This window comes from Leptosomus discolor, chromosome 2, assembly GCF_034619465.1.
Source record: "Leptosomus discolor isolate bLepDis1 chromosome 2, bLepDis1.hap2, whole genome shotgun sequence".
Taxonomy (NCBI): Eukaryota; Metazoa; Chordata; class Aves; order Leptosomiformes; family Leptosomidae; genus Leptosomus; species Leptosomus discolor.
In genome coordinates, this window is record NC_141392.1 from 52,963,579 (window position 1) to 52,976,479 (window position 12,901).

General features: G+C 39.7%; 1 protein-coding gene across 1 annotated transcript in view; it reads left to right on the forward strand.

The window, feature by feature from the left end:
* Positions 1-12,901, forward strand: part of UTRN (utrophin) — a 397,724-nt gene that overhangs the window by 91,995 nt on the left and 292,828 nt on the right. Inside the window, exons 7-14 of the mRNA XM_086461077.1 lie at positions 2,520-2,635; positions 3,676-3,839; positions 4,396-4,599; positions 5,717-5,898; positions 6,624-6,774; positions 8,243-8,362; positions 9,111-9,212; positions 12,298-12,405. Coding sequence (XP_086317203.1) covers positions 2,520-2,635; positions 3,676-3,839; positions 4,396-4,599; positions 5,717-5,898; positions 6,624-6,774; positions 8,243-8,362; positions 9,111-9,212; positions 12,298-12,405 — 1,147 coding nt within the window. The remainder of the gene's footprint in view (positions 1-2,519; positions 2,636-3,675; positions 3,840-4,395; positions 4,600-5,716; positions 5,899-6,623; positions 6,775-8,242; positions 8,363-9,110; positions 9,213-12,297; positions 12,406-12,901) is intronic.

The following is a 12,901-nucleotide window of genomic DNA, read 5'->3' on the forward strand; positions in this document are numbered from 1 at the left end:
TTTAAGTGCCTATTTGGCCTCTGCTGACTGAAATAACAGGCGCTGTCACAGGCTCGCTGGCTTCAGGACGGGTCTGCCCTGAGACAGCCTTGTAGACCAGAGCTGGCTGGTGTTCTAGCCTGCACGGATGCGTGGGGAGCACCTGCAACACAGTGAGGGCTCCTGAAAGTTTGGAAGGACTTTTCTGGAAAGGCAGAACAATACTTGCAAAAGTCACTCTGGAGTTTATCAGAAGTTTGACCAAGTCCCTTCTCTGGATGGTGTGAACTGTACTGGTGGTTTTCATACTGGTGTAATTGCCTGTAGTGGCGTAGCTCTGCTGCTGAATGTGTGAGCTTTGTGATGGAGAGAGCACCAGCTAAAGCTCACACTCACACGGGTGAGACCTAGGTGACCTGAGGGAAGCAGGAGGAGAGAGGTAGCAAAACTGGCTTCAGGCTGTTTGTTGGTCCCTATGCGTTGTGACTGTATGGCTGGGCTTTGCGGGATCTGAAGTCTGTGAGCTCTGTCCTTTTCAAAGCACTGTTAAGTAGCAAAAAACCCTGCTGAAAACTTTAACTGAGTAGCTGTGCCTTCCTCTGGCTTCCTAAAATTCCTCAGTTATCTGGCGCTGCTGATTTCCAAGCCTTTTATTCCTTCTTCCTGGGAACCTGGCAGCTGCCAGCACATCAGAATTCAGCTTTGCTGTCCCTGGGCACCAGTCCTTTAGCCAGGGAAGCATCATTTTCCCCACATTTCTGAGAAATCTTGAGCTGGGTTTAAATTTAGGTAGGCTTTGAAAGAAAAGCTTTAAAAGTCACTTGCAAGGAAAAAGGGGCTTGGGGAAGGTTGCAGAAGTATTAGGGCCATAAAGCTGTTTAGCTTACCCAGACAGTAGTGCTTCCCTGCCCAAGGGGCATTTTCATTGTCGCTTTTTTAATTTAGCTTAATATAGGAGAATTTTTAGGGACACCATTAAGAGGTTTAGTAGCTTGCTTTTCTCTTTATGTCTCTACCAACAATTGTTGGCAGTGCTGCATCTTAGCTATAATATCTAGTAACTTTGTAACACTTGTGGTACTTAATAAAATTATGGGAGGTAATAGGACCTATAAAATTTTACTGTGGTGGTCTAATTTCCTAATATTAGCTTATTTCCTCTTTGAGTTGAATTCTGCTCTTTGGTACAATTTTCTTGCGCACAGGTAAATACTTAGATTGCATTTTATTAAAATTTGTGTTGTCACTGCAGTGTGCAGGTAGTGCGTATGCAGTACACTTATTGCAATGTGTTTTTTAAAGTAAGAGTCTCTGTTAAAGCTTTATGTGAATCTGTGTGTTTATCCTTGTTGCTTCTTGGCGTGGAGCTATACAGTATTCCACTAGCTTCTATCAGGATCTTTGCTGATCTCTGTTCTCTGCTCACCCCACCTTCCTCTGCCTTTTTGCTTCTCAGACCCTACTGGCTTATGGCCTTTCTGTTTCACAAAGGGTAATGACTTGACAGATGTTAAAAGGATACTGTCAGATCAATTTACAACTGAATTAAGTATTAAAAGAATTAAAGGCAAGCCCATCTCTTATTCCCCAGGTTCTATAAAGCACAGAATCAATAGCAGTGTTTTAATGAGAAACCACTATTACAGGGGAATTGGAAAGTCTTTTAATGGCTCTGTAGTCTTCCAGCTGTGCTGCTGCAGGACTGGGCTGATCATGGCCTGTCGGTGTAGGTACCACTAGGAGGGTCCCTGTGTGCTGACCCCACTTCTGCTCTGTGCTCTGCTCTTTCCCCTTGAGAACTGCCGGTATGTTTTTGGTGCACAGCTGGGCTGGAGATTTGCTTTGGTTAATGCTAATGTGAGGTGAAGGCTGCTGGCACTGTAAATCCATCAGCTCCTTGGTCTGATTCATGTCATGAGTCTCATGAGCACTTCTGATGGGGTGGCTTTTTAGTAGGTGTGGGGTTGGTGTTTGTTTTTTTTTTTTTAATGGGGGGGGAAAAGGCCGTGGGGCAGGGTGAGTGAGCAGGGGTGGAGACTGCTGCTGCTCCTGGCTGTGATGATCCGGGGTAGGTAACTGAGCCACATCACAAGTTTGGAATGAGGCTTTCCAGGAACAGAGTGACTCTTGATTGCACAGCAGAGCCTGATGCAGAAAGCATGTAGTAGCAGTAATGCTATGAAAGAAACAGGTGAAGAAAACTGGTTCTGGAATAAATTTTAGACCCAGAATTTGTTTATTATCTTGTTAGTAATTAATCTCCTGTTGCAGTCAATGAGTGTATGTATAGAATACATGCAATAGAAGGTGGATGTTGCTGTGGGCATGCAGTCAGTTAATTGATTTGTGATCACCAGATTCTCACTAATAAAAAGAAAACGTATATTTGTATTTATGTGTTTGTATATATGCACTTATGTTTGTATTTTGTGTGTATGTTTATATTGCTTAGGTAGCTAGCTTCATATTCTGCATGGTACAGAATTTTTTTCTTCAGATAAAATTTACTGCTTGCTTTTCTGTTTTGTCTTTACTTTTAGACCTGAGCTTTTCAGTTGGGATAAAGTTATAAAGATGTCCCCAGTTGAGAGACTGGAACATGCTTTCAGCATAGCCAAGAACCACTTGGGAATTGAGAAACTGTTGGATCCTGAAGGTGGGATATAGTTATTTTACTTGACTAGAAGCTTTTTAGAGCTGTCTTGAAAGAAATTTCTACTATTGGCATTTACTAGGAACACAAATTCCAAAGTCTTGTGCAGTGATGTTTTGTTTCAAGCCCCTGCAATTGAGTTTAAAAGAATGTAATTTATAGGGTAATGGTATGTCTGTGCCTGCGCATGCTTCAGGTTCTTGAATGTTAAGGTTCAGATTGACTTTGCCGTTCAGAGACAGTATACGGAAGGTGAAGTTGGTACCTTGGCTTTGCTTTATTTTAGGTAGGAGTTCTACTGCAGGGTCTGTGCTTTTCTGATGAAATAGAGCATTATGTAGAACGGGATGGCAAAAGAGCTCATGATCTTTTCATTCTTTATATATATACTGAGTAGCGGTAGCTGCCAGTGCTGTACTTACTGTGTAGGAATGCTTAGCAGGAAACTTATGGCTGAGAGCTGTTGCTCTGCTTTGAAGTGAGCCTCCAAATGCTCATTCTGTAAGACAAGCTCTCAAACTTTATAGATTCAAGTACCACCTTAAAAAAAAAGTGTTACCTGAATGGGTAGCACTCATAAACCGAGAGATAAGTGAACCTGAGTTGGTGAAACTTTTCTGTATGAAAAGTAAGAAAACACACCAACCAATGTGGGGAGTGGGAATAGAGCCTAAATGGAAATATTTGTTTATTCAGGCTACTGTCCCTGAACTGCATTTCTGCTTTGGAGGTGGTCCAGAATAATTTTTCCCAAACCGTTTTTATTCCTTAGCAAGTTCAGGTTTGGGCTCTTACTTCAAAAAGATCATGCTTTTTAATGTTAATTCACTTCCAAATGTAGAAAATTTATTTTCTTAACTTTTTTCTCTTTCATACTGCTTTCAATCTATGTCAAACCTGACCTTTTGACTTAAAGCTTACTGAGAGCTACTTATAGGAGAACCTGTGATTTACACTGTAAAGTCTGAACTGTATTCTAAGTAATGATTTAGAAAAGCAGCTTCTTCATTTATTTTTCCCTGTATTTTATCTTTTTGATGCAGATGTTGCTGTACAGCTTCCAGACAAAAAGTCTATTATTATGTATTTAACCTCTTTGTTTGAGGTCCTTCCTAAGCAAGTCACTATGGAAGACATCCGGGAGGTGGAGACCCTTCCAAGGAGATACAAGCAGGAATGTGAGGATGGGGAGTTTAACATGCAGCAGGTGTGTTCGTCATCGAAGTCTGCCTGGCTTTTCTTGAGTTGCAATTTTAACTGATCATCAGGCTTGGCAGCTCTCTCTGTCCACGATGAGACGCATGTTGCAACACAATTGGGAAAATATGAAAAATCGTAGCATATTCTGTGATTGACTTCAGTTCTATCTTCCTTTTTCTATTTTTCTGATTCATGTATAAAGTTCTGTCTGTGTTACACTTCTTTCTTCTGCTTCTCTTTCTCATTTGTCTTGGAAAGCTGGAGAGGGCGGCCCAAAATCTTTAACTGAATTTACTGCAGGACTTGCAGTGGTATTAGTGATGAGTTTTTGTTTGGGTGTGAGATCCACTGTTAAATGAGTAAGATCAAAGCTGTCTTTTCTATCCAGGTTCTTTATTTTAAAACGAAAGTTCATTAGTGGTGACTGTGGCCTCATTAAAATGTATCCAATGATTACTCTTTAGGAAGCATTAAAAGAGATCTTAGTTGTTCTATTTTTGATGTTGTTTGGGAAGGCGTCTTCTGTGTGCTTCTGAGACCTCGCTTTTCTCTTGGCTGCCTAGGCTGTAGCACTTGAAGAGGAGCAGGGCAGTTCTAGAGCAGAGACTCCCAGCACGGTGACAGAGGTGGATATGGACTTGGATAGCTACCAAGTTGCCCTGGAAGAAGTTCTTACATGGTTGCTGTCAGCTGAGGATGCGTTTCGGGAACAGGAGGAAATATCTGGTGATGTTGAGGAAGTCAAAGAGCAATTTTCCACCCATGAAGTAAGCTTCTCTTAAATTCATTTGTTGTTTTTCATTGTGTGTGTGAGCTGTAGAACTTCCATTTCCTGGTCCTTATACCCAACCTGTCATTCTTTTGTCTTGCTTTTTCTAAACTAAAAGCACCTCTGAATGTGATGGTGTTTTTGTGGTGCAGTTTGTTTATTTTTTGGTTGGCAAATAATAGCTTCTTGAAAGTGAAATATATCTTTTTAAGAGAGTGGAATGTACTTTGAAACTTCAATGTATTTTTTTAATCAGCTTTTGGTGGCTAGCTCACTGGTGTCTATAATACAGACAGTCTGATCCAGGCTGATTTGTGCTTCTCTGCTGCCAACTACTAAAAAGCCTGGTCAGCCTTATGTCACTTGCTATTAAATAAGGGCAATGCTGAAATTGATAATCATGTCAATTTAATTCAGTGGTCTCCCTGTCATGATTAGCATAGTTTATTTCGGAAACCTGTCGTTGCTTCCAAATTATTGTTTTTTCCAAATTATTTTGTTTTGGTTCTGTTCCTAGCCTGAACAAATGTTCTAATGTTGTTAAGTTTCAAGTGTCATGTTAGATGTTTTTGTTTTCTGCTGTGTCAGCTTACTGTATACAATTGAATATAAAATCTGAATGATGATCAATGTGAAGAATTTATTTTTTTCCTTGTGCTACAGTTTTAAAGCCATGAACCAAAGAAAGAGGTGTTCTGGATTTGTAGTAAATATGTGATTTTTTTAAATGTTATTAAATCATAGGGTTCTATTTGCTTTCTTATGATACATTTCAGATTTGTTTTATGCTCTGTTGGCAATAAGTAAGTTTCTGTTTTATTTTCTTGGTGCATTTGTTCAAAGGCTCTCTTCTTACAAACAGATTTTTCTCTGAGGTGGTCAGCTTTTTTTTTCCCCCTCAATTAGCTGTATTTTACTGGCTCCAGAGTTCTGTAGCTCACTAAGAATCTTCTGTGATAGAGAGGAACAGGTCTGCCATGCTTGTGTGTCTGATGGTGCCAGCTCATTCTGCAGCACTGTTTAAACCATGACAATTTATTAGGATGTTTACAAATTCGTAAATGTCTGTAGGAGCTCACAGATCACGGTGATGTGGCTGGTTCTACTGTTTTCAGGGTTTTATGATGGAACTGACTGCGCACCAGAGCAGTGTAGGCAGTGTTCTGCAGGCTGGAAACCAACTGGTGGCCCAGGGAAATCTGTCACCTGAAGAGGAATTTGAGATCCAGGAGCAAATGCTGCTGCTGAACTCCCGCTGGGAGGAGCTCAGGGTGGAGAGCATGGACAGGCAGTCCCGGTGAGTCATGCGGCACAACCTCTCCTAGAGTTGCAGGACCAACCTCTGGTGCTTATTGCATCTTGGAGGAGTTGTTTTGCGGCCATTTGTAAGGTGTTTTTTTCAGTTAACTCTTCAGCTTGTGACATGAAATCCACCTTCTTCATACTTTCCAAGATGAAACGAAAGAAATTAATATAACTGGGATTTTTTGGTTTCTTACAGAAAAGAATTTTGTGACTGTTATGTAAATGTGCTAGGCTATGTGTCTATATAGATAGATAGATATGTAGTATCTCCATGCAGTAGTTGCATAAATGTGCTTTTAATGTTGTTTCAGTAGTTTAAGTTCCTCAATAAAGCATATGGTAGATGTGGATAGCTATGTGTGTTTACACAACTAAAAAGCACTTAGAAGAATTTTTTCCCACCTGTGGGTTATCAAGCCAAGAGCCACACATCAAGGGAGAAACTGTATTTTGTTGCAGCTCTCAGCAGAGGCTCTATTAGTGGCAAATTCCTGTTACAAGAAACAATCCCTGATATAAATAGCATAATTCACTAACTTTTTGTTGTTGAGAGAGAAACAAGAATGCTTAACTGTGTTTCTTAGCTTAATAGTTCAAATTTTATTTGATGATGGCTAACTGGTTTATGAATGGCCTTCCTATAGAGGAAGTAGAACTTAGTCTTTCTCCTTGGGAAAACTGTTTCTGAAATAACTCTGCTTGTGCTTCCCCCTGCAGCCTGCATGACATGCTGATGGAGCTCCAGAAGCAGCAGTTGCAGCAGTTGTCTGACTGGCTGACGGTGACAGAAGAACGCATTCAGAAGATGGAATCTCAGCTTTTAGCGGAAGATTTGGAGTCCCTTCAAAAACAGCTGGAAGAACATAAAGTAAACCTTTTTGTCTGTTGTGTAATACTTGGTGCGAGAAGTGTTTGAAAGCTGTGTATGTTGGTGGGTTCCTTAGCTGAGAAACTTAATTGTGTCTTATATGGCTGCATGCTGAGGAGTGGCATTTGATGCTTAGAAAAGGATGACGATGGGGTAGAAAGGAATGGGAAGTTTCTGGGAGCGCTTTCTTAACTGAGCACTTGAGCACTGACGACGGTAGCAGAAACTGTTACTGTCACTTCATGCAGGAAGCAAAATCTGTAGGGGGAATTGTGTTACCTTTGCTTTGTGCAGGAAATGAGGCCTCTCCAGGTAAATTGGTGTGAGGGACAGTATGAAATGTACTGTGGACAAACTTGCCTAGAATGACTGGCAGGCGTTGCTAAAGCACGCTTGAGACTTGCAGATTAAAATAATACGGGAGTTAAAACTACCAGGAAGGGCTGCCCAAGTCACTGATTCCAGCCCCTGCTTTTACAGTGATTGTGTCCTAAGGAGGTGCATAGACACTGCTCTCTGATGTGCACAGTGTTTTGGACATGGTTGGTCTCTCAATTAAGTTTCTGGATGGGAGTCCAGCCTTTCTAGCCTGCAGTGGTGTTTTTTGTTTTTTTTTTAATTAAGGAGAAAGATGGCCTTTTGATACTTGTCATGGTTGCAGCTTTGGTTTTCATGCTCAGTGCTAAGGTTTGGCATTCTCCCCAGCATGGGACATACCTCACAGGGCAAGAACTGTGGAGTAATTTTATTCTGTGTAATTTCCTGTCCCACATTTGTATTCGTTCCTCTGTCTTCAAAGTCTGGGGTGTTTGAGGTGTGTTGTTCAGGGAGTAGCTTAGGATATTCTGGGATGAAAACAGGTATTTACAGTACTGTAAAGGTATATTGAACTTGCAGAGATATTTTGGAGGTAGGCATTAACCATGGAATCGGTTCTACTGGAATTTTTATGAATATTCAAATCTACAGATTATTTCAAACTAATCAAAGCTGTACACTTTCTGCAGTTTTTGACTTTTGTCTTTGAACATCATGATCAATTATAGCACCATTGATGCTTATGAGAATTATATTGTCAAGTATTAAAAGACAAAAAGTCTGTAGTGATTTTTCCCTGTTTGGCACGCCCTATGATACTTGCTTATTAACAATAGTTTTTTATAGACACACTTAAGCTCTTTTACCTATAGCAATAGACATATAAAAAGTCAATGCAGTTGTCATGATTCTTCTAGTCAAGTATGGTGCATACAGCTCAAAGTACTCCTTCATGTTTTCCAGCGTTTTAACAGAACAGTTTGGCATTAATTTCTAGCAGGCTTTTGCTTACATTTAAAATATGCAACAACTCCCAGTGGTAAAATCTGTCCTTTAACTGTTGAATCTGAAGAACTTTGCCACAGCAGTTGTGTTAGTCACGGATTAGCAAATATATTCAAAGTTGGTAACCTCTGACTTGTTCTTCTAGAGCCTGCAGAGTGACCTAGAGACAGAACAGGTGAAGGTAAACTCTCTAACACACATGGTTGTCATTGTTGATGAAAGCAGTGGGGAAAGTGCGACAGCTATTCTGGAGGAACAATTGCAGGTAAAATGTTAGAGCCCTCTTTTAACTGTAGTAGCAGGCACTTAAAATCTTTGCGTATAATTGTTAACCAACATTTTTATATTTAAAGACAATTTATCCTAGAAAGTAATTTAAAGTAATGTTTTCTTTAGAAGTAATATTAACATAAAGAATTATTAAATTTGTTGAGGGCAAAACCTCTGAAAGTGCTTTGGTGACTTTCAAGCTCAATTCCTGATGAGTTAAGCTATTTGCAATCCCAGTGACTTGGACACTTCTATAGTGTATCCTTTCAGCAGTTTCATTAAAATGGAAAGATGCACAGTACAACTTTTACTTCACATAAGTAGTTTTCACTAGGAAGTTAAAATCTGATGGGGAAAAATATTTGAAGACAGGAGCACAATTTTTCTAGGGAATACTGTGTGAAGTGTTTTCCCATATTTGTCAGAAGTTACTGTAACCTGAAGTATAGGGGGTGTGAAACATAATTTATTGAAACAGAATTCATGCCTCTTTGTTTGCTCCTTTTGACATCAATCAGATAGCTCACTGGCTTCAGCCAGAGCAGAGGTATGGCCATAGGAGAATGCTCTTGAAAGCTTTAACCTCCAGCTTTGTGCAATGTAGCAATGGTGATTACTGGCAAGGAGGTAGCTATAATGTAGAAAGAGATTACCGTGAAGTAGAAATTATGCTTTTAAATATCTGATTTTTGAGTTTCCTTGTGAGGCTTGTGAATGTTCGTGAGCGTTTCCTGCTTTTGTAGAGGCTTGGCGAGCGGTGGACAGCGGTTTGTCGCTGGACTGAGGAACGCCGGGTCAAGTTGCAAGAAATTCAGCTTTTATGGCAGGAGCTGCTGGAAGAGCAGGTTAGTAGCCTTTCAGTTACTTAGAGTGGTTGATTTGTGGAGGGGGAAAAAACAACCAAACAGAATAACCCCAAACCCGTTAGTAGGGTTTAACAGCTCTCGGAAAAGAAGCCTTGAAAAAACTAGATTTTCTGTTGTTGTTTGGGTTCCCAGCGTTTCTTTAGAAGTAGAGTAGCTGTGCAGTGCAAGAGAAGTATTTTCCGAAACTTAAGAAAGTTTATAGCTTCTTATAATTTCCAAGGTAGCTTGCAAAGTGGCCAAGAAGTGGGAATATCCATGATAGCAAAACGACAATGAATCACTAAGTATTTGGTGGCTTGGTAATTCCAGAAATTTTCCTCATTAAGGTGTATGTGCTTCCCACACGGGTACACATACACGATTGTGCAGTCAACCAATCAATAGACACTGTTTTCAAAATCAGTAATGTAAAACATTTGATCAATATAGTGAAGCACGTAGCTCGTCTCATTTTGCTGAGTTTAGGCAAACGGTTGAATTGTGAAGGTGGCATTGTGAGGTTTTCCTTACTTTGATATCATGTGTTTTACATATATATTAAATATGCTGCTCAAACACAGATTAACTGATGGCATTAAAAAATATGGTAACACAGCTGTTAGGTTTTTTAATGCCATCAGTTAATGCCACCTTCACAACTGGTTTGCATGCCTAGTGCTAGAGCTTGTTTTGTGCTCAGCTTAAAGTATTTGGCTTTTCCTTTGAAAGTTTTACTTAAACTGTTTTGGTTTTGTAAATGATGGTATTTATCACTGTAAGCTATTGTTTAAACTCTGCAGTACACACAGATTGTCTAGACATTTGAAAGAAGTAGAACAGTGCTGATATTGCTGTTGCTATCATTTACAGCCTGGTTTCTTTGACAGGGGTGTTCTGTCTGCGTTTTTTGGCGTTGCGTATGTGGTTCTCCCTGACCTGTCCCTTATCTATTCGCAGTATATTGATAAGCTGAGTTTGCAGCTCATGTGGCCTTGTTAATATGGACCCAAGGTTCAGATTCTGGTTTATCCAATGCCAAGTATCTGTTTATATATATTTCTTTAAAATACTGTGTTGGTGTATGTGTGTGTACATACAGAAAACAGCGTGCTGACATTTTCTGATAACTCTTGGGCAAGATAAATCTCTGAGTTGAGAAATAAGGATTCCTCAAAAATCCTTGCTCTGTACGTCAAGGTATTGGACTTCAAGTGCTCTCAGTTTTGGTGACCCTGTGTGAACATGTTTCTGTCCTCTTCCACCCTTACGTTTGTCTGGGGAAAGGTGACCACGCATTGACTATTACAATACAGTTAAGAGTGTCATCTTCTGTTGGAGTTGCTTTGCATTCAGCTTTTTTAAATTTGTTGTTAATTATGTTGCTCTCTAAAAATGAAAAAAAAAAAACAAACCTGTTTTTTATTTAATGTAGAATGTCAGATAGCAAGTAATGAGGAAATAGAAGTTCATTTTAGGTGGATTAGATCAGCCTGTGTCTTCATTTATTGTTCAACTCTGAACAATGCATTTACTACTTACAGGTTTGAATTACAGTTCTCTCTCTTCAAGAATTATCAAGTGATCTACAAAAATTACAATTTGAAAACTATTTAAAATCTTTAATACGAACACTTTAACACAAAAGTAACTAAAACACTTAGGTACTATCATTTTCTGTTTCACCCAACCAGATTGAGAGATGAGCAACAGTGATGCATCAGCCTTTTTGTGTCTGCCTAGAAAATTTTTGGAAACCACATTGCCAAGTCAACACAATTCTTACCACTCAGGAAACAAATTCCTCAGTCAGTGCCAGATATTTCTTAGCACTGTGATAATTATGTTTCAGTTTTCTAGGGAGAGCTATCTTTGACTGCTGATTTAGCAGAAATTAATTGAATACATTGAAGGGTTTTTAAGATCCTCTTATGCATAAAATATGTTGGCTAGGATGCCCGTGTGATTTTTTTTTTTTTTTTTCCCCCCCCCCCAGGGAGTATGTGGTGTTATAATGTTGTTTCTCGCAGCCTTATGGCATTTCCACCACCATCGTATTTGCTGTCTATACATTTTGTGTATTGGTTTACATTGGCAATGTAAGCTGCCTTAACCCTTTGGCCCAAAAGTTGCTGTAGTCAGTTCTGGGACAATGCCAAAAATATACAGCTAGACTGAGGAGTGTAGTGGCTGTTGTAGAGTATGCTGTTCAAAGAACAAAGGTCTGCCTTGCTGTATCATTTAATTTTTATTTTTTTTAAAGACACAGAGGAGTAGCAGTGCGCCAGTGGCTATGCAACTGAGCTTGGTACAGAGCTGGGTGTTCTAGTCTATGGAGATGGCTGTGCAGAAGCAGCAATATGTTGAAACATGATATAAAATGTATAAAGTCCTTCCTGATACTTGATGCCAGTTATTGCTGGAGTTTCCTTAGGAGTGCTGTGACTGAAGAGAAGTGGACCCAGGACAGGTTTCCCCCGGAAAAATGGAAAAAGCTCAAAGTCCTTGAGTTGGTACTGTCCAGAGCAGACCACCCCAGATTTCAGTGGTTAATGAGATAGTATTTGCTGAACTTAATTGTAATTGGAAGTAGGTACAGTAAGCAGGGAGATGGCTAATTAATATCTGAGTCTTTGACCAACTGCCTGGACTAAAAGAGCTCTGAATTATCAGCAGTGTGGCTTCTGTGAGAAAGCGTTTGTAATGACTGGTGTTGAATCACAGAGGAAGGATGGAGAAAGAAAGAAAACATACATACCATTTTGATATATCTAATTCTAATACAATTTATAAGTCCTACATCCACTTTATGGTGGATATCTAGTCGCTATAAATAACTTTGCAGGGGGAGGTGCGCTCTGATGTACTGAAAGATGGTTCTGTGGAAGTTGTTTTTGTGAAAGTATTATTTCTCTCATCTCATATTTTTTTGCCCCCTTTTATGTACTATTTTTGCTAATGCCAACTGAAATACCTGCATATGAAGACTACACAACTGTGCTTTCAATGCAAAGATCTTAGAGGGAATTGTCAATAGCTGTTTGACAAACTTGGCATTTTCTTGTGCTGTTTTTCTTACTATCTGCAGTGCTTATTGAAAGCTTGGTTAACTGAGAAAGAAGAAGCTTTGAGTAAGGTTCAGACGAGCAACTTTAAAGATCAAACAGACCTGAGTGTGAATGTTCGAAAACTAGCGGTGAGTATCGCTATCCTGCTCTATCTGTCAAATCCCATAGACTAAATGAATGGCAAATTACCAGTTTGACCCCAGTAGGCACTGTGAAGGCATGATACTTTGAAAACCAGGCCAATATTCTCTCCTTGACAGGTTCTTTCACTTGAATTTAAAAAATGTGTACATCTTACTCCATGGCCATTCCAGGTTGGTGTGCCGAACTTTGGAACAAATATCCTGGGGTTTTGACAGGGTTTGGATTTTATTGCAGGCCACCAGTCAGCTGTGTTTTCCGAAGTGTGGGGTTGTGGTCTGCATTTTTGTGTTTGTTTTTTTTTTAATACATTGGTGCAATTTGTATGTGAACTAATCATTTGCAACTGTTACTCAAGAGATACTGCTGATTGCTGTAGGAGCTGTTTCAGGGATGTGCTCTTTTTAAGAGTGTTTCAGTGCTTTGTTGCACAAGAGAACTGTTTTGAAACCTATGGTGCATCTGGCTCGGGCAGTACAATTT